The following is a 27,184-nucleotide window of genomic DNA, read 5'->3' as shown; positions in this document are numbered from 1 at the left end:
TAAAATACACCTGTGAAAGATACTTTCTGTACAATCACCCAGATTATACACCTAGAGAAAGTGATGTGAAAAAAGGATGGTGTGTCTGATGCTAACATTCTGATCTTTTGAGACGGTTAACATTACTAAACCAACAGTTCAAATGTTACGAAAGAATACATCTCTATGATCATCACTATCTACATGTACATCATATTTTAATTCTGTGTTATTGAACATCACAGATGAAGCAGAGTATAATGAATGCTCAGAACATCAGTGCACTTCACAAATTAAGTAATGTAAGTTATTCATGGTGAAATAAAGGGTATCAACCTGTTTCTGCCAAAGAAAGTTGTAAAAAAATATTTGTGGAAATACAAGTATTCTTTCTTTGTATTAAGTAGCCTGAATGGCTATTTTCTTCTCTACAAAGGGAAACTGCTTTGTGATGAAAATAAACGTGCTAAAAACCACAGACTACAGATTAGTTCTGTATAATCACACCTTTCATTATCCTAGTTTAAACCAACCTATCTTATTCCATGGCTTCCAGACCGGACACTTGATTTCACAGAAATAAATCAAAAAAATACTGTCAATAAAATAAAACTTCTAAATATTTACACATCTAATTATAATATGTTTATATCATATATAATATAATTACAAAGTTTTAAAGCTGGTTTAATTTATGATACTATACGGAACTTGCAAGTTTCATCTTTAAAGTTAACACAACTAGTCAAAACTTCTCAATATGAAAAGTTTGTTTCACAAAAATCCTCAGGTATCACTCATTGGGGTGTGTGCATTTCCCCTGCTTTTTCCACAAACAGAAGCAGAAGCTTCTCACTCCCTCTTTTTCCTCCCTAATTCCCCTCTTCTGATCTGCTTTCAGAGACTGTTTCATTGTGTATTTTGCCACACAGTTGTTTACTTTTCTACATTTAAACACCATTTCCTAGTTTCTAAAATATTTACTAGAATTTAAAAAAAATGCTTAGAATTATACAGTCCTGTAATTCTTAAATGAGTTTGAAGCCTCAACTATCATGACACACAGTCAAAATGAACACAGCATACCGAGAAAAGCTAGGTATCTTTACAAAACTAAGTCCTTTAGTTTTAAAACTCTGACACACCAGTCTATACACCTGTGCCAACAAAAGTTCACGTTCATTAACAAACTAACTACAGTATCATTGAAAAAAAAGGCTTTTGATTACAAGGCAGTCATTCATAAACCTAATTTAAACCATTAATACATCAACCAGATTAATTTTGAACTCTCAACCAAAATATTACAAATAGAAAATGCCAATTTGGTCTGTGTCTTATAATGACTCTTCAACTTCACATAGAATTTCAGCTATTATCATGAAAGTTCCAAGGGAAAATTTTTAAATAGATAAATAATTTAAAACCAAAAGCAGACCACAGCTCACTGAGACCTTCTGAGAATTGCTGAAAACTTTGTGAAGTAGAGTGTTAAGTTTTAGCTCTTTCTCTGAATAACAATATTATTTCTTAAAGATTTTTTTGTGATTTTAAAAACATAACTTTATACAAATTTTTTACATTATAAGCTAAGCATATTAAAGTTTCAACTTCTGGAGTGTTTATGAAAACTTAAAAAAACCCCATTCACTTTGTCATGACAATATGAAAATACAGTATGCTTTCTGACAGTCATGTGAATAAGCTAATTAGATGCAGACTATATATAGCACTACAATATAGAACTACATTATAGAACTAAACAAGTTTCTGGACCACCAACTTTAATCATATGGGGAAAAAAAATGAGCAAGAAATGAAGCCATCAGAAAAAAAAAGGAGGAAAAAATAATCAGATGGCAAACAAACAACTAGATGTGGAGATTAACTTAATGTGAAGAGCTATTAAGTGGTTTTACATTAAAATGGAGCAGGAGAAAACCTTTTTATAATGAAAATATATTTTGAAGACCACAATGATTAGGGAAGAGCTTCTATTCATAACCTACTCTGCTAGCCTGTGACCTGATCACATCTTTTGGACAAAAAGGAGAGAAGTCAGTTATCAGGCACTATTCGCTATGACAAGAACCTATATGACAAAGGTAAGTCTTTGTTGCAGCTTTCACTAAGAGGTACCTGAATTGAAGGAAACTGGAGGCTGTTGCCCCAGAAACATCATGTCAAGTCAGAATGGAAACATGACACTGCGTATTTCCAAGCAGTGTGGCTCTTTTAATAACAAGGCCAAGTAATCCTTTCAGAAAAAATACTAGAGATCATTTTCAGCAGTTGTGCCACAATGTTCCTCAATTACAACCTGGATGCAAGAAGGTGGCAAACACTGCTTCTCAGAGTTTGAAGTAGTATATTAAAATGATGCTGAATCTTGCTGTTACCGTCTTTGCCCCTCATGACAAGAACCATTGCTCCTAAGCAAAAAGCTGATCCACTAGTGAATCTCATTCTGAAAGCCAATTCTCAGCCTAGTATGTTACAGTTAAAGTCATTCAGACTAGGTTTAATGCAGCGGGATGAAAAACAGTCTTTTGACTGTTCAGCTACTCCATTTCAATTAAGTGCTCTTGACACCAACACTCCCACATCTCTGTTGTACCTCAGTAATCCTGTTCTACCTGCTGGAGTCCTTTAAGTACCTGTTCCTAGTACTTGCTCACTCCCTTCTCACCCACTGTGTGCCAAGTTACTCAGGCATGTTAGTGGGGCAAAAGCTAGTGAGGAAAAAAGAAACAAAAAGAGGAAATGCATTTTTTGTCCAGTAACTTCCTCCACAGTCCTCCTTCTGACAACTAACATACTAGTACTCCCTAAATGGGTAGCTTTAAAATACTGCTATATAGAGATTGTTCTTACTCTGCTATATATATGGACAGCCAATTTCTTTCAGCAAAGATATTTTTAATGACATGGAAATTACTCACCACTGTTGACTGGATAATTCCCAAATTATCAATGTGATCCTCTGAGTGTTCCTATAGGTTTTACTACTAATGTCATTTTTTAATGCCATTTAAAACAAAACCAATGCATTCAAAGTCCTTCAGATTCAACACTGCAGTATTACCCAATCACTATTGTGAGCTTGAGCTGTATCTTTGCTGTGCTAGAAACAGTCATGCACGTGTGCTCTCAGAGTGTGCTCTCTCTGGGAGGAAAACTACATTACAAATTTTTCAGAAATTCAATGCCTTATCGCCCCATAAACCTCACCATTGCTGTACTGATTAAACAACTACCACCTAGAACAGCTAACAGAACAGCCTGATTTACTGCTGATAATTAAGAATTGTAACACATTCATCTGTCCTGGAGTACATTAAGTGTATACTCCACCAAGTAAGTTCTCTGAGCAGCAAGTCACATTTACCTTTTTTACATAGCTCTGTTCTGATCTACTAAGGAACTTAAGCCACACCAAAATGTAAAAATATTTAAAAGCAATGAATTTCTAAACACATTTGGCCAAATTAAAACTATGGCAACAGCAGTAACTGGGCTCTCAAACTTGCTCAAATTATCTAAAAATACAAAAAATTCCGTATTTTTCTCATTTGGATTACTCCAGACTTAAAACTGATTTTTTTGTATTTTACCTCTGCTACCAAAATAAATTAACAGCAAACAAGTATTGAAAGAAACCTCTAACAGCCTTACTACTGTAATTTTTTCTAACCACTGTATGAATTGAGCAATATACTTAAAATGGCAAAACTCAGCCAAAGAAGATGCAACAATACCAGCAGCAATGTTAGTAACCGACTACTAAAGACTAGCAAGTGTTATGACTAAGAAAACCATAGGGTGAGAAAAGGATGAGGAAGAAGCTCAGCTTAACCTGTCAGCATCAGGGTCACATCCCACCCAGCACTGCACTGGCCTGCTTGCTGAGTTTTGTCAGAAAAATTTTAGAGTATTGCTGTACAAGAAACAAAAGTGCTGCCTGATGGGACTCAGAGGAAAGGTGTGAGAAGTATCCTACAGACAGACACACTGTTAAGATATGGACAATACAACATTTCATTCAGTAACTGAATTAGAAATAGGAAAATGTGATGTGCCCTACAGATAAAGCAGCCAAGAAGTAGGAAAAGCAACCCCACACTTTACCTGCATAAAGCACTCACAGTGAGCACAAACAGAAGCAGCAGATTCTGACTGGAACATTCAAACCAAAGGGTAGAGGTCAAATAGTTCCCCAGGAACTCTCCACTACTGCCAGCCATTGAGGGCAGAGGACTACTGCTAACAGCTGAGCTATAGTTCAGCCAGGGATTTTATTCAATCTCCTTGTGGGACTACAACATACCCCTGCAGTAAAAGAGATTGAGCTGAAAAAGGTGTTGTTGTTGGTTTTTGTGGTTGTTTCTTGTTTTGTTTTTCACAACTATTACTGCATTAAAAAATACACACTAAGTACAGAACTATTAAAACAGTGGTACATACATGCTGGCATAAGGCTCCCAGCAACACATTGACAAAAAGCAAGAATTCATTTAGGCAAGGACTACTGCACATACTATTCAGTCATTTGGACCAAGCTATTTTTATAAGCAAAAAATACAGCTTTACCTCTTTTTAGAGAGGGATTGCAGAGCTAGTGAACAGAAAAAGATCACAGGCTGTTTGCTTCACTAGTTTAAAAAGTAAACCCCTCAAACTACTTTCCACTTTTACAAAGATGCTTTTAGAAGATTGCTTGAATTAAGTGTCTCAAGACATTTTTCTCTTTCATTTTGTATAACATCTACAAATACTTTTTAACACTGAATACCTATAGTACTACAGGTTCACAGTCACCTCTGGGAAAATGAATGACAGAAGCAAACTATCAAAAAATATCCCAATGTACAGCACTGCTTCCTCCCTTTTACACTGAAATACATAAAATGCTACAGAAAATTATATAGATCAAATTTCTTATTAATAAAAAAAGCCAACAAAAAACCCCAAAACAAATAAAAGTCCAACATTCACAAAAAAAAGACAAAGGCAAGACTACTGAATGTACTCTTTGAATGATCTCTTATAATATAAACTGCACTGAATTTTTCTTGTTTTGTAAGAAGAGAAGTATTCAAGCAACACGTGAAAACTCACATTTTCTGGAACAAGTATTTCAAGTTTAACATTCATCTATTCAAATTCTTCAATTACTAACTTCCTGTAATTCACCCTAAGACTCAGAAAGTATTATGTTTGCTCACCATGAAGTGCCATAAAACACTGACATCAATGAGGAAAGAGTATTACAGAGAATATATCCGTTTAACCCATATAAACTTAAATAAACCTACAATGAAATACAGAAATGAAGTGATAATTTAATCTGGAACCATCCATGGTAATACAGATTCTAAAGTAAGATTTATTGTGTCAAGACAGCCCTGTGAGATCATTTTCACTATTCATACCCAACTGTATGTTCTCAAATGAATGTCATATGCAAAAAATACTAGGAACTCCCTGACATTTGTAGCAGTTTTCACAATGGGAAATCCATTCAACTGCAGTAAGATTCAGTTGCTCGATTTAAGTGAAAGCAACTAATAAAGGTGTGCAATAAAGTAGGGAAAGATTATATCCAGTTTGAATTCTGTTCACACACCAAACAGAAATCAAGTACATTCCAGAACTAAGTAATAATAAGGGTTTTCTTTAAGCATACTTTAAAGTAGTAATGAAAATAGAGATGACACGCTGAATGCAAGAACACCTGACATGGATGTTTTACACTGTTTACAAGTACATCAATCTGCAATCAAAACACAGAGGCTGAACTGAAGCAGGTAACTATGGTATTCAGTACAAGAGCCATGCATAAACTAGTACACGTTACTTCTTGCTTTACTGTGTTAAGTAGAAAAAGGCTTGCTGAAAATCTTCTGTTCCTCTGTAGTTTACAGTCAACATTCATGTCCTAGGTCATGTAAAAATTGCACAAAATCAAGAAAAACATACAAAATTTCTTTATATGCACAGTTTTCTTACAGTGCAGAATTTGCCAATGCATGGTATTGTTTGGATATTCTGGACAGTCAAGTGCACTTATCTCTGTGTAAAAGCTGGAATTCTTTAACAAAGAAAACTGGAAGGCATGAAAGCAAATGCAGAGTACAAGGCCAATGTCAGACCTGAGTCTTTTTTTGTCTTCCTTTTAGCACTGCACTGTTCTTCTGTAACTAGACAGACTTGCACATATCAACAGGGCAACAAGGTATCTTTCAGAAAAAGAATTCAGTGTCATACTAACCAAGTAACATTTAAAATTAAGAACAGACATTTATCAAAAATTGCTTTTTCCCCTCCCAAAGCCCCCAAAATAGAACCTTCTTATATGACGTTACTCTCTAAGAAGGGTCTAGAGCACAAGTCTTACGAGAAGCAGTTAAAGGAACTGGGGTTGTTTAACCTGAAGAAAAGGAGACTCAGGGGAGACCTTATCACTCTCTACAACTACCTGAAAGGAGGTTGTAGCAACGTGGGTGTCGACCTCTCTCCCAAGTAGCAAGCGACAATACAAGAGGAAATGGCCTCAAGCTGTACCAGGGGAGGTTTAGATTGAATATTAGGAAAAAATTCTTCACCAGAAGTGTTGCCAAGCATTGTAACAGGCTGCCCAGGGAAGTGGTTGAGTCACCGTCCCTGGAGGTATTTAAAAGATGTGTAGACATGGTGCTTAGGGACACAGTTTAGTGGTGGACTTGGCAGTGTTAGGTTAACGGTTGGAATCCATCTTAAAGGTCCTTTCCAACCTAAATGATTCTATGAAAGTACCACACTATCACTAATAACAAACATCTCCATTCTCACAATCTTTAAGCACTACTTCACCAATAATGAAGTAAATCCAATTAAAATACAGACATCTGAAAGGTCACAAACAACTCACAGTGAAGTCCTGATCTTCACTTGATGACTCTAAACATTTCTGGTACATATTATACAGAAATACAAACTTTCAGCAGCTTTAGAACTGAAGATCCAGTATATCACAAAACACAGATCAAAACAGAAGAATAGCTGTTACAGACATGTAGAAAAACTGTGTTGCTTTCTGTAAAAATTGCACTTGTGTTTATCGAAAAGTTTGACACTGGCACTCCAAACAGTAACAGCAGTTCAAAGAATATAATGGTCCAAAATGACTTTCAAATGGTGTAGGTACATCTGTGTTAAGAATTCAAATAATGGCAAAGATCCAAAACAACATGAGGGCAGACAAAAATTAAAATATGTCCTACTGAAATACGCCTTTCAAATTATCATTTGAAATTATAATTTTCAGAATAAGCCAGTAAACAGCAAATATTGCAGCATCAATTTGAAGTTGTGCAAGATACAGCAGAAGTGGTTTAAGGGGAAATTAACACATCAAAACAGTAATTGAATTCTAAGCACACAAAATCAACAGGAAAAATATCTGTAAATCCTAGAACTAACATATTTTGTACAAGCAGCGCAACTGCAATGCATCATCTTAAATACTGGAAGGAATTTCATTAGACATACCTTTTCTCTCTGTTTTCTGTGCAGGGATGGAAGATGTGGATGTAGGCAGTTTTGATAAAGTAGATGCTCCATTAGCATCAAAGGATTTCTTTGGCTGGTGATCAGATTGTAGAGAAAATGGACTAGGAGGAACAGTGCTTGGGGTAGCAGTTGGATGAACCACTGGTTTGATGGGATGCTGTACTGGAGTAGAACTACTGTGAGTCTCTGCTCTTGGCAGTCTGTAGTCTCTGTCATTGTGCCTGCTTGTTTGAGATAAAATATTCTGTGGGAGCATACTACTGGCGTCACTGGAATGCTTGTCTTCCACTTTTTTCAGGATTCCCCAAGTAACGTTGCAATAAGAAAAAAAGATTAAATTAGAAACTTGTCTAAGATTGCAGTGACTTTGATTAATACAGCTGCACACCAACTAGAGTTGATTGAACTTATAATTAAAAAAAAGCCTCAAGTAAATCAGCATCAAAAAAGGCAAAATTTAATTTTACTCACTGACAAAATGCATTTTCTCTGACCTTTGCTTGATTTAGAGTTCCAGTTAAGCACTGTGTTTTGATGAAAGGCTGCTTTATAACAAGTGTTACAGTCAAGTTAACTTTTGAAGTCTCCTAAAAAAAAATCTAAATCAAAATCTATTATTTTCATCTTATATTTAGCGTAAAGGGATAATTCGTGTCATTTTTCTTTTGTTCATTGAAAATCTTGAGCATTGAGTATAATTTAATAGTTTCAAATTCTAGCCTTCAAAGAATTTCACTTCAAGTCACTTCAGTACTACTACAAAGAATTTACATTCAATTGAATTAATTAAAGAAAACTATATATTAAATGAGTGACTAATCTGCATTTGTCATAGACTTTAAAATATGCTACAGAGGGAACATACCAAGCAAATACAGAGTAATCCTTTTTCTTGATTCCTAAACTTTCACCTGTCACAAAACACTTACTGCAATATGCATTTCTGCTATCTTTTTGTACTATACAGTATGGTTTAGCATATGCAGTATGCTTCAACATACACAGAAAAACAGTCCTTTATGTACATCTTTGCCTTATCAAGTCCCATACAAAGGAAGGGACAGGATGGATGACAAACAAACAAACAAAAAAATTAGTAATTTGGCTTCTACTTATAAACCCCTCTGAGAACTATGCCACAAATTCACCCAAACTACATCAGCATACAGAAGGAATCTCACAGTACAACCGCTTCCCAGAAAAAAATGACAAAGATTAAAGCCAGGTATCAGGAAAAAAAATTCCAAGTAACAGAAATTCATAGTCCAGGAAGGACTCTGCTAAGAGTATTGGCATGGTAAAAATATGCTTTCAATAATATACGCAAGTCTCTGAAACCCCCGATAAAATAATTCATTAAATTAGCTTACTCTTTTCTGATGTGAAAGCAAGGTTTCAGAATAGACTTTTATATCTTTGTTTTTAAACTTAGACTATGACACTGACAGGTCTCAATGATCACAACAGTCCAATATGCCTTAAACTGTGCAAGTTTTTTTCAATAACTACCTATAAAGATAATTAAATTAGGCAGTAAAAGCTGCAAAAAGGAGTACCACCATGAAAAGCATTAAGCAAGCCTTGTGCTAGCAAAGGCTCAAAGTTATTTTAAGAAACAACATTTGGGAGAGCTGTCTGTGCTATCCACTTTGGCCTTTTTATATAAAAAGGTGAGAAAAAACAGCTAAGCAAAGAGTTTTGTTTTTTTTTTTTTTGTAAAGTTTGGAAAATAAAACAGCAATGCAAACAAGGCAAGAATGTATTACTGTAAAAAAACACATACTTCCACTGGCAAACCCACTGGCAGCTGTCGCCTGCATCACCTCTCTTCTGTAATCCCTATCTTTTGGAAAACTGTTAACTGACATTTTGCTTGCTTCTTTTTGTCTCTGTTCTCTGAAGAAAAGAAAACACAAGTTAAGTAAGAACTTACATCATCTAATAATATACCACTTTCTACAGGTGAAGTTACATGAGATGAATTGAACTATCCTAAGAGCTTCCTGATTTCCTGCTACAGATGGAGTAGGCAAACTCTAGCCACTGTTTCCTTATACCAGTGCTTGTCAAAGTCCCCAACATACCAGTTCACTCATTAACACTGGGAAAAAAAACAAAAACAAACACCCCAAAAACAAAAAAACCCAAACCAAACCAAAACAAAAAAAATCCAAACCAACCATACTTCCTGCTCTGGATCATCAAGGGATAAAATACGTGTCAGAGGTCATGCTAAGGATAGGAACACAGGAGACTTGGACCACAATCTTTTATAGCAGTAATCTATTAGATAAGATCACCTGCTCTTAAATGAGTTTAAGAATATTTGTTCTTTATACAATGAAAAGCACACACACATATATATACCTTTCCAGCCATTCTTTTGGTTTTTCCCATTGTGAAACTTCTGTTCGGCAGTTGTAGTAGTATTTTTTGCCTGAAGAGCTGATGTGTTCAGACCAATCATCCGCAGAATCATAAGCCTTTAAAATACAAACAGTGTTGGACAAAAGTTTACTTGAGAGTTTTAAGACACAAATTTAAAAGTTTCCACCATTTTTAAAACTACATGGTGTCCTTATATGCACCCATAGCACTGCTTTCCATTTGCACGATCTCTAAATGCCTGTTTCATTTTGATAGTTTAAAGATGTGGTCACTATGTTCCTGTTGCATTCTGCAATAGTTGTTTTATTCCCATCAACCCTGAAGCAAAATCTAATGGTATGTATAGTGGGATACAGTATTATCAATATTGATAACATTAGCTTTCTGCACCTTAATACTGCCTCAAAAATTACTATCTTTTCATATTTTTTCTGTACGTCGCAAATCTATCTATTCTGTTTTCAGTGCAATTTTTAACAAACACCATCCTAACTACTAAAACTTGAATAAAGTTTCTAAAATTCACAATGTGTAATGCATCTTAAATAAGAAAATCATACTGTCTTCTCTAGATTTACCAACAAAGTTAATGGAAAATACTTCTCCCTGTATCTACTTCATTTAAATAATCTAGTGTTTTAAAATTCAAGATAGGTACCTCAAAACTCTAATGATTAACAATTACAATAGTTTTGCAACCACTACATCTTGAGTTTACAGAGTGTTTATAAAATAAAGACTGATGCTGGAAAACTCAATGAAGCAGGTGCCATCTGTTTTAGATAAAATGATGAAAATACAGTGCATATGAATGGGATGACATAGGGATGAATCCCAATCACAAATACTCACTGCATCAGAAGTTTTGCTTGGATTATTGCTGGGATTAGAAGAATGTGAGTTTGAACTATGAAGAGCACTGTGGTTATGTGAATTTTCTTGTGGAGAGTAACTGGTCCCTGAAGAAAAAACAGACAGACTGTTTACCATGTAAGTTTTCAAAGAAAACAACTACCTACTTTCTAAGGAGGTGGAAGGAGATAGAGGGAAGGGGAGAAGACAAGTCATCTGTGGCCTGGGTCATATACCATAGTTCAGGTGTAGAAGTATTTCAGGAGACTATATGCATATTTCTTTTTCACACAGCATAAAGTTTGCTTTACCTTTCTAGTTACAGTAATGCAGTATGTTCCTTCACTAGTCTTACTCTCCAACTTCATTCCACTACAAACAAACAAGTAGCCTTTATATTTTTTGATGATTAGAGGAGTCCTAACATGTCAATTCAGAAATTAAGAGACATTTTCTTCTCAACATTCAGAAAGTTTAAATGGGCTTAATCAACACCCCACACATTAGATACACAAAATCAGGTTTTAAATTCACTGGAGTAATGCTGTTTTCTTAACCCTTTTGAAACTACTTGTAACTGGCTCCAGGTAATTATTTCTGTTTATGCATATAGATTAAATTAATTTTTCTGCACCTCAGTCTCTGCAATATAGTTATAGAAATCTAGAATACCAAAAGCAGCATTTCCTAAACCACCACCTGCTTCTGGCTTCCCTAACAACTACTTCTCAAGGTAACCTGGTCGTCTTGCTCCACATGAAAACACTTGAACACAAAAGAAGAGCTGGGAAATGAGAAGGCAGATAGTTCTCAACATCTTTTACATCTGCATTTGTGCCTAAGATGAAGGCACCAGTTATACCTGTACAGTTCTAATTACAATAAAACAAGGCCATCCATTAAACCCTTTGCAATATTTTAAATTTCCTGCTCTTAAGGCCTCCCATTCCTCGAAAATTTCTAAGCAAGTAAACACTCTTCCATTCTTCCTTATATGATTTCCTAAGTTTTAAATGTTCACATAAATCACACCAAACTAAGAAAAATAATTTTCTTATGCATTCCAGGGAAAACCCCAGATATTCCAAATACAACACTCTCCCTGCCTTTATCTTTCCTTTGTTGAGAAGTTTCTACATATCCAGGGATACTACATTAGGTACCACGAGCTGCACATACTATATAGTGATCTAAACATGAAGTCAAAGTGCTTTGCAAATGGCAAAGACTTTATCCTATGGACAACTACAATAAAGAACAGTCCACTGATAGCGGACTGATAGGTGGGAGTGAATGGAGCTATGAAAACAAATATTTTTAAGTCTTCTGAGAGCCACATACACAGAAGATGACTAAATGATACATCATGGTGCAGAATGGGAGAGATTATAGTACAAATTCTATCTTCTGAGCCTTCTGACTATACAAGCATTCACAAAATTACTATTTCAAACTTCTTCCTCCCTGCCTCTACCCCTGCAGGTTAGAAAAACAGTCCATCAAAAAAGCAAAGAGCTACCCCATCACTAATCTGTTTAGCACCCTTCAAAGGTTAAAGTCTGATTGCACACGCATGAGTTACTGCAGCCTGAGCCATCACTAGCTCTGAATATTTTCCTACACTTTTTTGGCTAAAATCGTATGTCATTCTTTAAAAATCTGGAGGTAAATTAAAAAAAAAAAAAAAAAAAGAGAAAAAGTCTTATCCTCAAATACAGCCTTCCAAAAGCAAGACGATTAGCCCTAAACCAAAAGTATCTTCCATGCTCAGAGCCAGGGGAATGACTTATGGAGGTAACTTAAGCTTGTCAAAGCAATATTCATGTCACATGCTTGTGATGCACATAAACAACAACAAAAAATTGAGTTTCTAGTGAATGATGTGATTTACATGTTTTATATACATTTATAAAATACTTAATTACTCTAAATGTATGCAAGTAGTATATTATAATTACAAGACTACTCCTCAGTCACATCAACAATCTAAAATATTTTTTTAAAGACACTGAGTATGAAGTGATAGCTGTTTAATATTTTCATATTAATAATTCTGTTAATAGTGTGTGTAATAGTCTGTTTTTATTTACTATACTCTTCCCAAACTCTACTGAGATAAAAATAATTAAAATTTCTTCATGTGTTTCTGTAGGCCACTTAACGCAGACATATTAGTTCATTTCTACTGTAAGGTAAAATCATCTCCCTTTTTAAAGGAAAAAAACCACGATGAACATTTACCAGATGGCTTGTTTGAACAGTTTGATATTAGTCACTTCAAAACTTCAGAAAACACCAATGTAGTTAATTTATAGCAACCCCTTACCGCGGATGCAGTAACACCATACTTTGATCAGCATATTCAAGACGTAGTTGGTGATTTTTAAATACTGTAGTGGTCTAAATACACTGCCACGGTGAATCCAATCTAACACACATTCTCCAAACATGAGTAAGAGCCAACGACATACGTATTAAAGCAATAAAATCCTTTAATGCCAATTCTATCCAACCCATAAACAAACCCCTCAAGCTCACTGAGCAGACTTTCAGCCCCCACATGGTCTAACAGCTCAGTGGCATCCCCCCACCATTTCACACTGTTCCCTGCTGCCCTGGTTGCCAGCCCCAGTACTGAGTCACAAACCAGCTCGGAGAGAGTATCAGAACGCTGCAGCAGTCACACCCACCTACAGCTGGCCCCGATAGCAGAAGCGCCTACTGTGCAGCAGTTGCTTTGTAAGGGGCACCCTGGCCTCCCCGCACCAAGCTGCAGTCTCCTATAGCAGAACTCCCAGGCTTGGGAACCCACGGGCTTGCCATCAGTCAGGGATCCTGCCCTACCTGAGCTGGCCTGAGCAGCATAAAAACTGACCATGGCTGCTCCAGCAATACCAGTTGCCTCGGGTTGCTGTGACAAGCTACATGGGCTTTTACAGGGGCCAGCCATAACAACACAGATGATAGTGTCTAGGACAATTACACAGTGTAATTACTGGTGCAGGTTCACCCCTATACCTCCATTTTATTTTATGCATAATACCATTTTGCATTTGGATCAGTACCTAAACTTCAAGGGAATGAATATACAAAAGGGCTGCCAAACTGATGTTTGCTGTTGGGAAGTTTCCAAGACCAAAGCAGATGATGCTCTGGAAAACAGGAGTTTTAGGCACTTCATAAAAGGTAAGGGCTTAAAGATCATATGTAAACACCAAAAGCATATCACCAAATTAACTACATACTAAAACCTTGCTGCCTTAGTATATAACGGTACATACCTGCTTAGCAGTCACCTAGGAATTCTGACATCCCAACCAAGCAAGCATTGCCAGCTTAGACTGTCAGGGAAAGTTGCTCAAAATCTTTAAAAGCCCACCAAGTTAAAATGGTATGCAGAGAGCAATGCACAAGTGGAGGTCTACCTCTAAAAATAAGGGGGTTTCCCATTACTTGTGTGCTAGCTTTCACCACTAGCAAAGCCTAACCCCAAGCCATTTTAAGGTGGCTGTGACCTGCAATCAGCTCCTGTGTCTCCCAGCTGCATGACTGGCAAAGGAGATCATGAGAACAGGATCGCTAAGATTAGACCGTATTCCAGAAACAGGCTTGATAAGGTAGACAGCACACTACTGTCCCTTGAGACATTCCCTTACAGCATCTTTCACCCCTCCCTCTTCCAGTTAGATGAATCTTCCTTACTAGTCCCACCTTCTTCAAGAAAGACGGACAAAAAGACTTGTTTTAAAAATGCTTATTAGCATACCTTAAGATTCAGCAATTGTAAATATGCATCTTTGCTGCACCATAGGGAAACTCATACTGTGTTACAGATCCTCCAATTCAGTTACAGAACTCCCCATGGGAATGTTTACTGCACCATCACAGTGACTTTCCTCAGCTTAATCATTATTTTGCAAGCAGTTAAATCTGAAAGAGCTATTCCTAACTGGAAGATGGCCAAGAAGGGCATCAGCACTACAGTTATACACAATTGTATAGTGGTGCAACTGTGTAAGCAACTCTATCTCTAGTGATGAACAGGTCACAGGACAAGTCATAGTCAAGGTTAAATTATTATAGTTATCTGCAAGTCTTTCAAATGAAAAATCACATTTTCCTCACTAATGGATGAAAATCAGCAGAAAGCACGAAAAGCATGGTGCTGGGAACCAATTCAAAAACCAGGCTGTGACTTAATGCCTGCTACAGACTTGAGATTCTGCCACGCCAAGCAAGACTCACTTTAATGATTTTGTAAGTAGTTTCCAAACTGCTGAATCCAAGACAGTCTGAACTGCGACACAAGTTCAACACTATGCTGGACTTGGAAAACAGATATTACATAGGGTGAAATAAGAATATTGCATTTTGCAACACAGTCAAATTTCTCTGGTAATTAGCACATTTAATTAATGTCTCCATTAATTAATCACTTCAACTTCACCACTTCAACTCTGTGAAATTAAGGAAAGCTGAAAGTCTGAGTTAGCTAAGGATCAAGCCGCTCTAATAAAGCAACAGATTTCTCTCCCTTCTCCCTTGCCATCTTTCAAGAACAAGTTGAAACTCTTTCCTTTCCAAAACCTATACACCTATACTAGACTAGCAACTGCAGCATCCATTTGTAACCAGCTAAAACAAATTTTCATGCTATTTGATTACAAGAGTCAAATATATCACCATGCATTCCACACCACCCTCTGTCAGCCAAGTGTCTTGGCCTAACTAAATCTCTTTTTCGCTCATAGTATTGTACAGTATCATAAACAAAGTCTCCAACTGAAATGCACAAATCAGAAGAGTGAGACACAGAGTTATCTTCAAAAGATAAACTACAATCCAGATCAGCAAGCATTTAAAAAAAAAAAAGTATCTATTTTTTATCCTCTTCAAACAAACATATACTGAGTAATTAGACAGTAAACAAGTTCACACACCTCTACACTCACACCTGATATGTTAGCCACGAACAAACAGTAAAATTACAGTAGTTGCAATAGTATAGTGGTGCACTGTGCAACAGTTAACTTTATACAGTCCAACACCGATAGAGCATTTATGTTTCCTTTTCAGTCAGACAAATACCTTGTTAACATCCTAACTCTCCTTCTGTCCGTAATAAAAAGCGTCAGTGCAGATAATACAAAGGAAAGTTTACAAATGCTCACCAGCTGGGCAGGAAACACCAAAAATGCCCCCCAGCAATAATGAGTGCTGTAACTGGAACTCAAAGGCAATCCACCCCATCACTCCCTCCAGAGGGAACTGGGATTCGGGAAGGGCTCTAGGAGAGTTGTCTTCTCTGTGCCCAGAAACCAGCCATATGGAAAGAAACACTGGGCGGCAGGAGAGCTAGGAAGTTCATTGCACCTGTTTCAACTCCATACATACTGTTCTATGACTCCATGTTCCACTTCTTTGCTAACATGCAATCACATTCATTAAACTAGAGACAATATTAGAACCCAAACTTCCTCAATTGAACAAATACTGCCTAACTGAAAGAAACTAATTATTGGTTAACAGAGAAAACTTAACAGCAAGATAGTTTATGGTGGTGGCATTTTACAGGGATAACTAATTAAGACTTGTTTAAACAGTGAAAATGATAGAAACTTAGCTAGGATAAGCCTAAATTGTCTAAAGTTTATTTTAACTGACATCTTTGTTACTTCAGTGCAAATCTTTGTGCAGAACACTTCCTAAAGCTCTGCATATGGGAGGAAAAGACATAACACAATAGGAACACAATACCCAATGTCTCAGCAGTAACTGAACAGCCTATCATGGCCATTTTTATCTGCCACATGTAAAAGTAATAAGACAAAACACAATTTTTCTTCACTGCATTTTTATGTGGCCTGCTGTATTGAAATAAAATATGGCTGCCTTCCACAGGCAACTAAAAGCATAAAAACTTGTAATTTTTCTATCAGAGCAATGGCCTCAGAGAATACACCAACTGAGCAGTAACGTTTTCCAGAAATTCGTAACATACTAAGTTGAATGCACAGTGCTCTGCCAAAAGAAAGAAAATCTAGCCTGATCACTGTACTGCTCAACTGTCCAATTACATACTTATTATGCCCCCACTAAATAAACGTTTTATACCAGTCAACAAGTAGCTCTATTGAGCCAAAAAGCTTACAAAGACTCATTTCCTTCCCTGCCCTCCTCTCCTACCATATCACCTATCCAGGACAGCAAAGTCTGTGCTGCTTTGTAATGTTTGATTCACAGGGTAATTGTCCTAATGTACAGAAGTTTTCATCATCTTCTCCAAGTTACTATTCATGTAAAATTTAAAGGAAATTAGTCCAAAATTTTAGTATAAACAGACCAAGAGTCATAAATAAAGTGGGACAAATGACCAATAAGGGATGAAAATGATACTGTAAACATACAGTTTTCTTCATAATTGAATTTTTCTTCTAAAACAGTAGCAAGAACACCTCAAGAAGGAAAAGCCAGAATTCGTACAATAATGAAGATCAAGGACTCATTTTGTTTTACTAATGAAATACTCGAAGAATGCCAAGACATTACTGATTACTAAAATTAAAAAGATTAGCTTCAAATTTCATCTTACATATTCCGTAACAGTAGTTTGCTATTTTGCTGTCTTCTACTTTCATTTTTAAGTAGATCAGCTCAATTTATTAGAGAAACTGAAGTTTAATTTCAAGGCAAACACTACAAACTGCTCTAGAAAGAAAACCAGTTATCGCCCATCAAAAAAGAAAGCAAAGGGCACTACTAAAACGGCTCAAATTAAATTCAAACTTCCAAGTTCTCACATAATAATTCAGTGATTTACTACTCCAGCAGCTAACAGGCACACTGTTTTCCTAGGGTTGAACTTCAGTGTACATGGATGTAACAACTTGGGTTGTACTCACTGGTAGGACAGATATAAACTTATTTTTGCCCAACCATCCCCTTCTAGCTTGCTCTTCCTTGTTACAGCTACAGCAAATAGTTAAATATTTTTTGGGGTGGTTTTCTTCCACCCCTCAGCCTACCTCCTAGTGGCAGAGAGAAATCACTTTTTAACTTATACATAACTTAAAAAATTATCAGGTTTACTGAACAAGGTCCACCAAATCCACTAAGTTTCTGAAGGATCAAATGTCCCAAGTCATATCCTTCAAAAAAGACTAAGGGATGAAACATACACTTCCACTGCACTCTATACAAATCCCTGTCTATTTTCTTCATCAAAGAAAAATAGGATATTAGCAATTTTCTTGATATTTCAACCATTGAAACAAAAATAAGCAAAGATCGGACAAATAATTTTACTGTCACCTGTAAAAATGTTTATTCTTTACTTCTGAAGAACAGTAAGCAATATCATTTGAAAGAATTTCCTTGTTTCTCCTAAATTAAAGTAAGTTCCAACCAGCTTCTAAACCTTTCTGATAAGACCCAAAGGTTACTAAATAAGATATGTTTAAACAAATTGAAATCTACAAGTAGAATTTATGGGAAATAAAAACTATAGGTGGACAACAAAATGAGATTTACATTTGCTATTTCCTCCCTTTGGGTTCAGGTCACCTCATTAAGAAAAAAAATGCTAGCAGTACTGCTTAACATCTCTAAGGTACCTATTTTATTTGAGATCAATCAACTTGAAAAAGCAGCTTAAGCAATTTTACCCACGGAAAATATGAAAAAGTACCATGAGTTTCAGCAGTACTGAGTCATATTCCTAACTCTCTAGCTCATGACCCCAGAAGATCTCAATGTGTTAAATAAAAAAAAATCCCTGCAACAGCATCACTGATGACAGTCAATTTTAGAATCTTTTTAATCTTGCAACACTTATTAATTTTATCACATTTGTATTAAGTGGGTCATTCCTCTAAAAAGAAACTAGAGCTAGTTGAGAATAAAGCCAAAGTATGTTTTCATTCCTGACTGTAGCCCAGAAAACATTTACAACTTAGAGTGCACAAGAGTGGTTCTTCTGTCCTCAAATAAGAGCTTCATACAGAATGGGGCTTTTTAATAATTATGACACGCAAAACAAGAAATGTTAAACTGAGTCAGAATCCTTACCACAAACAGCATATGGGCAATAGACTGAATTTCCCAGCTCTCCCAGCAATACACCACAAAACCCAAATGAACAACACTCCCACGAACATGTAATACAGTAGCAAAAGATTCAAGTTCGGTAATGGAAATGTAACAGCACTGCAGTGATGCGCTACCCTACCTCAGGCAACAATACTGCCACAGTCCTGATCAACTCAGAGTGAGAAGACTGCCACCAGTTCATGCCTCAGATTGGTCTAGTACCTCCTCAAAAGATAACAACTCCACTACATAAATACAGCAAGAAAGGTGTGAACAGGATTTCAGGTTATGTCAAATAAAGTATATTAAGGTTTTTAAACTGGCTAATAAGTAGAAATTAACCTTATAGGTAAGCACCTGATAAGCAGTTACCACAAAGACAGAGAAACTGTTTGCTTTAATAGAAAGGTGTGCAGGTAAGTATCCTCAGTGCATGTAAATAAAAATTTCCCTTCTGTCTGATCCCCTGAATCTCTATTTCTGCAACCACTGATACACATTAAATGTCAGTAGATAATTCCAACTATACAAAGTTTTTCTCTCAAAACCCCCAAAAAAAAGAAAACCAGAGAACTTAAGACATTCTAACTAGGCTTAGCTGTTACTAAAACTGGATAAACAAATCCCTTAAAATTGGAGGTGGGGTGGTGTTACAATTATTACTTTTCATTCATGGAGCTTCCTTCCCAAAGCACATAAAACGAATACATTGGAAGAAACATTGATGTTTAACAACATACACCTCCGTGATGTAAGACAGAAATTGTGTCAGTGCAGCCACTTTCTAAAAATGAGGTTTTCCAATGTTTTAAGATTACAAACAGCACAGTAATACTATGAAAGACTGATACACCATAAACTGGTCATCACTGACAGAAGTCTGAATAAAGTCAGGGGTCATAAAAACAATTTCTGCTTACAGAGGGGAAAAAAAAAAAAAAAGCAGCAGTGGCCAGAATACAGCTCAGACTACTCCATTTTCTATGTATCAACAGCACCAAATTATTACTCCCACTCAGAAGCTCCAAACAACTAAACAAGGTATGACAACTTAATCCCCTGTAAAAAAATCCTCTGAGCAAAAATAGGATTAAATAAGTACAAGGCCATATTGTTTAACAACTCTCAGTTTTAATGTTCTGGGGATAGTTTCCTAGGGACAAAGAACTTTGAGCAGAAGATTCTGGGAGCACAGTATTACTTACAAATTAACTTGCAGGCAAGTTTCCATTAGTCAGTTTAAAATAAGGTTGATGAAGTTGCAGCTTTTTCTGAACATAGGTAGTGCTATGCAGTGATAAATGCAACAGAAGCAGAAACTCTTATGTATAGTGGTGTAGAAAGATTAAAAAAGGAGTCTCTATTACAAACCACTACTGCAATCTTGCAAAAAGGTTAGTCACAGATCTATCACACTCACATCCTTAATAAAAAGGCTGCGACAGAAGCAATCCATAACCACATAAAAAAAGTGCAAGAACCGATGAAGACACTGTATATCTCCCTGCTTAAAGGTTTCTTAAAAATACTAACACCAAGTCACATTATCTCAAATTCATCTCAAGATACATCAAATTTGACTATCCTCCCCAAAGGCATGCAGAATTCTGTCTCATTCTGTTTTTTTTTTTCTATTTTTATTTTGTAGGCTAACAGAAGAAAACTTCATTTGTCCTTCAGTTACTCAATAACCATATCTGACAAGAAGCAAACTCCACTTCAGTGTAAGATCATTGCTTAAATGCTATTAATATTTGACAGTTGAAGAGAACTTTGCTTCCCTTCCAAGACTACAGCGATGTCCATGAACTTTTTAGTAATTTATTACAAATAAGCAAACTAACTTGAAAATATTTAGTATTAGAAGCAGTAATTGCTTAGTAATCTTTTACATAATACTTTATGAAACAATTAGGCTTAGACAAACTACTCTTTCAGTTCAGCACATTTTATGCTACATATGTATTTATTACAGTATAGATATGCAACAAGTATAAGGATTTTAATTTTATGCTTATTTAATCTTCAACTGTGAATTGTTTTTGTAATGGACATGGTAATAACATTCTGAAAAAACCCAAATCAAATCAATTTCTGATGCATATAAATTCTTAATGAAAAAAAAGGAATGCTGGCTCAGGGCTTGGGGCAGGAAGGGAGGCAGCAAGCAAAGACTGACCTAAGAATTAATATATATAGTGTTGTGGTTCTCACATGGTGGAAGATTCACTGCCTTAGTTTCAGGCTGGATGTTTGGCTTGATTTAATAAAAGTATTATGCAATAGGTTTTTCAAATATCTAAAACACAGGAGGCAACAAGAGAATTCTTCCCTCTTTCCATCACATGATTCTTAAATACATACTTAAAATTCAACTGGCCTTTTCTGGAATTTCCTTACTAGAGGAAAACATGCCTCTCCACAAAAACTGAAGTTATGTTTACAAACTGAAAATCTATTTTACAATTGCCTGGTTGCCTAAGTGTCTCATTATATTTCTCTAATTAAGTAAACACTCTCAAAAGGACTATACAGAGACTGCAATCATTAGGACAGGCAGAGTTTTGCCAGTAAGAGATGAACTTTACACTACTTGAATTTGAAGAGGATCATATTATTTCTCATATTAAGTAGAAATAGTGTTCTTTAAAAACAAATGAGTGGTTTTGAAAATTAAGTCTGTGTTAACCTGTCAGCGGCAGGTGTCTGAATGAGCAAACTACTCAAACTACTTAACTAGAAGAGATCTGAACTCCTGCTGATGTTATTCAAGAGGGACAGCAGACACAAACACACCACCATCTGAAATAACTTAATTATGTGAAATAAACACAGCAGCAAAAAATAAGTAAACCACATTACCTAATTTGTACAGAAGAGTTTATGCACAAATGTGCATTATTTATAATTATATACCTTAATAACAAGTATTCTTTGGGGTTTTTCCACATTTGGGAGTGAATAGGTATGTTCTAAACATAACAAATGAGATGAGCAGGGCAGATCGTAATTTCTTTTCCCCTTTTTTGCTACTCATAGATATGAATGATTTAACTCTGTTGCTCTAACAAACTCAGTAACAAACCTACCTAGGAAAGCACGGAGGAAGACTGTTGCTTTGGAGGACATAAACCAGCATGGTATTTAAGATATCCATGAAAAAAGGGAGAGGAACTAATCTGTGTAACTGGGATGGAGCTATAAATATTGCTTCTTAAAAAGCCCAACATGTCTAAATATAGCAGATTTCTATGATAATATAGTGAAATTTGTAATATTGATACTGAAATTCTTATAGCAACAGATGTAACAAGTTTGAAAAAGGGGCAGGAGGCATTTTTTTTTTTGCAAAGTTTAACCATGCTGAGGTCTTTTCCATCATAAAGAGCCAATACTGGCAATTTAACACAATAACTTAGTTTGAATCTGGTGAAGTCTAACAGTAACATGCCCATTACAATCTATATTTTTTGAATTATGTTTTCTTTTAACAAAAAGGCTGATATCTTCAGATTCCTGGAATAAGCAGATCAAAGAGCACTACTGTCAAAATCAAAATCACTGTAATTTTCTCAAACCTTTAAGTACAGTTAGAGAATAAATTTGAAGCTCTCACTTCACTAAAACAGGCCAGAAATTATTCAAGTTTTTAGAAAAAAACGTAGATTTTAACAAACATATTTAAGTATTAGCTGATTGTATTTTGTTGCTGCAGAAATTAATGTGTACATTCACAGTTCATTTTTTCACAAGATTTTTTCTGGTAGGCAGCTTCTCAGACAAAACAACTGTATAGAGAGAGTAATGACAGTGCCAGTTTTGAAGTACACTCTTCAAGGGATGATAGCAAGTAGTAGTAAATTCAAGATGCATTTGGGTATTTGGAATTAAAAAGACACATAGAAAGATGACAGTTAAATAAATTTTCTTCCTCTTAATTTAACAAAGTGATTCAACACCATTCCCCTTTCACAACCCACTAGGCGGGAACTTCTGCTAGCTGAGCTCTATACACATGTGAAAGGAGATGTGCCCCCAAGCTCCAGTCTTCTGCACGTTAACATATTTGGGGTTTTAATCACCTGCCCATGAGGAGGCACAGATGAGCCATTTTCATTTACACTTTGAGTAGCTATGTCAACTCCCTAAAAGTAAGAAAATCGTGAGAATAAAATTCACGTCATCAAATGAACTGGACCCACAAAAATCACCCAACAAAAACACACACAAATAAACCCCACCAAAAGAACCACCCACACTGATTTTATAGTAGGGATTTCCTTGAGCCACAAAATCATATGCTTTCAACCACTGCCTCCTAAAACCAGAAGTTATGAACTGATCACACACACAGAGCTAACATTTTCTAACCAAATATATAAACACAAAATGACACAATGTTTTCATAACATTTCATAACATACAGCTTTTTATGCATTTTTAAAAACAAGTATCACAAATATTAAAAAAAAACAGGAAAATGTAATTTTACAAATTTATTTGAAATTCCTTTATATTTTCTCCCTAGTAAGAAGCTGTACTAGCTCAACCATGATCAGGCTTTATTATTAGTATTCAAAATGTTAGTAAATTTATCGCAAAAAGGATCTGTGACTTATTTCCATTCAATATTGGCTTATTTAAGATTTAAATAAAACTGGCTTAATCTCTGTATAAGCAGAAGTAACCTAGTTTATCCTGCTTCTCATCTCATCCTGTAGCCGTCTTGGTCTCTAAGCCCAGATCTGTTTCTCACATTCAAAGCAAAGGACAGGAATCCGAAAAATAGATAGGAAGGAACCAGATGACATTGTCAAACCCCGATCCAAGGTCCAGTTAGCCCCTCTGCTTCCTTTATGGTCCAACTGAATTACAAGAAAAAAATCCTGATAGGTCAGCAGACTTCGTGTGGAGGCAAGAAAATTACTACAGTTTCATTTGGTTAACTCACTGTGTAACTTGACTTTAGTGTCTTATGTATTTTAAAGCCATACCAGCAAAAGCTATTGACTATTTAAAGGAAAGCCTTGTTTAATAAATGTTACAAGTTCTTTCTGCCTATAACATGGTTCTTCAAGTTCTGCAAGACACAATAATAATTTCTCTTCAGTGAAAACTTCTGTATCAGAATTCAGAAGAAAACAGATTCTAAATCTGTTTTAATGCTCAGTACACTTAAACCGAAACCTTAACTGTAGTAAATAAGACATGGAAATGGCAACAACAGGATGGGATAAACCTAAACCAGCTTTTAAATGTAACCCCATATTGTTGGGGGAGGGAAAAAGACGAAGACAATTTTAGCTTCATTATTCTTTAAGTCCACTTCACGTTATACTGCATAAACATCATCTACACACAACAAGTTTAAGGAATATAGCATTTCTATACCCCAAAGAGAAATCTTTATATACAGAAGCTTATCAATTACTATCCATTTCATATTAACAAATTTAACTTTGAAACCAAATGTATGCTGGGAGGCAGTGAGGGAAGAAGGGAAAGGCCCTATAAATCACTCTAAAAAAGCATGTGAGACAAGAATGCCATCCTTTCTGTAACAAGTTATTCTGGCAAAGAAAACAAGAAATTTAACAAGGAATTTACATCCTGACATGCAAATTCTGCAAATCCAAAACAGCAAAGAAATTTTAAGATACTGAAGATACTGTCCAACAATATGAAGCTATGTAGTTATGGCCAACAAACTAAAATCCAATCTGGTAAACACATACATCAGTGAAAAACATAAAAAGCCTACATCAAAGTAGGATTGTGCAATCATCTTTGAAGAAATACTCTCTACATAATATGTCTCGTATGAACTGTACTGAACTGCAAATAAATTCTGAACAATTTAGATAGCAAGAAATTTCAGAGATCATATCACCTACATTGTATTCAATCCTAAACAGAGTTCTTAGGATAGCTGCTCCTAAAAAAAAGTATGCACTGATAAAGCACACAAAACTTAAAACTGTACCAGTTTGCAGGCACCTGCGGATACTGAATTCTGCTGCCAATTGATCCATCATAGTTCCATGTGATCCCACAACAGCACTCAAAACAACATAATCTCAATGACCAAAAATCCTACAGTGCAATAGGAAACACATTCACAGGTTCATAATCCTCACATGTCATGAGCCAAGATCAAACACTTGGGGGGGGGGAAGTTATCACAGGAATGCTACTTACAAAGTTAATTAACAATTTTTAATCCCTTTCAATTTAAAGTCCACTAATCTACAACATGTAAACTAGAAATAATTCACATTAGCCTTATCTCTCAGTGGACCTCTGATCAACTAGTTCAACTTTCTACATGAAACAAACCCTAGAAAATTGTCTTCTAAGTAATCCAGTTTCAAAACTTCTAACCCTGCAAAAATCATGTAAGTAATTCACTCCTATTGTTATTAACAACATTAAAAGTGGTGCCAAATTTCTGTTTTCTGAATATTTAGGTTAAGCTAACTGGATCTTGCACCTTTGTTTGCGACAATCAAGAACTCGTAAGTATGCCATTCCTTTTCCCTGTAATTATTAATCAAATAAACCCTTAATGTTTTCTTTGTAACTATACCAAGAGTTCTTCTAGTCTCTCCTTCTAATGCAAAAGTTGCAATTGCGGTAATTTTCTTGCCTCTTCTCTGAAGATCTGCACTTTTTCATTCTTTCTGAACTGTGAGAATCAAAACAGACTGCATTTCAATAGCTGTCACATTAGCACTAAGAGGTAATCTGTCTAGTCCTACTTGATATTCCTCTGATCATATATCCTTTCTGCCTAACACTACACGCAATATTTATGCTCTTAATTGTGTATGAGTTTCATGGCTGTCTTAAGAGTCATCCCTCTGAACAGTATCCACTTTCTGTAAAGTCTTTACTCCTTCCTGTAATTTTTTATACAGTGGACTATTTTTACACGTTCCTGTAGATGAATTAACATTTTCACTTTTCAGTACCTTAGCTAGCTCTGTACTAGTGATTAGTTTTTATTATTTGCCGTTTAGTCTCAAATTACTGGTAGCATATAATGATCCTGCAATTTCTTCCTTGTAGATAAAAAAATGTTATTGCTTAGGTCTAAGAGCAAATCTATGCCCATTTTGGAAAAAAACAAAACAAAACAAAAAAAAAACACCAAATAATCAGCTGATTTGAAAATCACAAGTTTTATATTTTTGGGATCTAGCAGTTACAGTTTTTGATCTACAAACATACAATGGAAACAATGTTTTCTTAGTTAAAGATCTAAAAATATTTTACTCAGTTGCTAAGAATTACCTATTTCATGTCTACCCAAGACAACAGGTCAGAGAAGTTAGTTGACATGTCAGAGAATTACTGAAGAAAGTTTAGACAGAAAAAAAGACCTCCTGGAGATTCCTACTGCCCCTCAAACACTGGGAATTTAGCTTTGGAAAGTAATTGTTCATATTTGTGACCGCCTTGCCCTTGTCACAAAGCACTTCAATACAGCATTACATCTCTTTGAGTGATGACAAAAGCATGATATTAGCATTTTTATCATATCTCTGCTGTAGAAAGAAAATATTATGTTTTAAAATTGGGGCAGAAAAAATTATCACCTTAAACTTTGACACACAGTTCCTTTGCAACTCTTCTCATTACAGTAGTCACAGTAAGGAACACAATGACTATCCCAAAGTACCATGGGGCCTAATCAACAAAGGTCTTCAGGCCTCTTGTTTTCCATTCATTTCAAACACAATATAACATAGCTGCATTCATGGAAACGTAAGTCAAGGCCACAAAAGCTTACCAGACATCTCTTAACCCATCTGATAAAAAGAGTGCATAGGGAGGTCTAGCCAGTCGTCTGCCCGAAAATTTATCTCCCTTTCCAGTAACCTGGAGGATAAACTTTTCAACTGGATATTATTCTTAAATACTACTCCAGAAGTCTACTTCTAGTCAGTAGGCAAGTACAATTTCTGCCTTACAACATGCATCTCACTTCACGAGCTTAAAAGTAGACAGAAAAATTAAACACTACCCAATAGGAAAAGAGGGGATGCAAAAGTGTATGCAGGAGAATTCCAGGCTATTTCACTGTTTGGGTTTTTTGGGTGTTTTTTTGTTTTGTTTTGGTTTGGTTTTTTTTGCTGTTTAAGGTCTGAGAAAAAACTTTCTGCAGCAGGAAAACAGGTGAATATCAGATTCAAGAGATGTCTCTGAATAGTTTAGAAAGTTTTTAAAATGCACAGAATCAGCAATTTTAGATTCGTGCACTTCAGAAATTGATGCAATTTTGTTCCCAATATATTCATTACCATAGACTTTCCACTTTTTACAT

General features: G+C 35.7%; 1 protein-coding gene across 3 annotated transcripts in view; it reads right to left on the bottom strand.

Moving 5' to 3' along the window:
* The window catches only part of WAC (WW domain containing adaptor with coiled-coil), a 62,830-nt gene that overhangs the window by 26,373 nt on the left and 9,273 nt on the right, over nt 1–27,184 (bottom strand). For all 3 annotated transcript variants that reach the window (XM_032982649.2, XM_042802144.1, XM_042802145.1), the window contains exons 4-7: nt 10,771–10,877; nt 9,898–10,013; nt 9,314–9,426; nt 7,510–7,818 (exon numbers count right to left, since the gene is read on the bottom strand). In XM_032982649.2, coding sequence (XP_032838540.2) covers nt 7,510–7,818; nt 9,314–9,426; nt 9,898–10,013; nt 10,771–10,877 — 645 coding nt within the window. The remainder of the gene's footprint in view (nt 1–7,509; nt 7,819–9,313; nt 9,427–9,897; nt 10,014–10,770; nt 10,878–27,184) is intronic.

Source organism: Tyto alba, unplaced genomic scaffold (assembly GCF_018691265.1).
Source record: "Tyto alba isolate M040663 unplaced genomic scaffold, T.alba_DEE_v4.0 Super-Scaffold_38, whole genome shotgun sequence".
In the NCBI taxonomy this organism is placed as follows: Eukaryota; Metazoa; Chordata; class Aves; order Strigiformes; family Tytonidae; genus Tyto; species Tyto alba.
The sequence above is the reverse complement of the archived record's forward strand: the minus strand, read 5'-3'. Positions and strand labels throughout refer to the sequence as shown.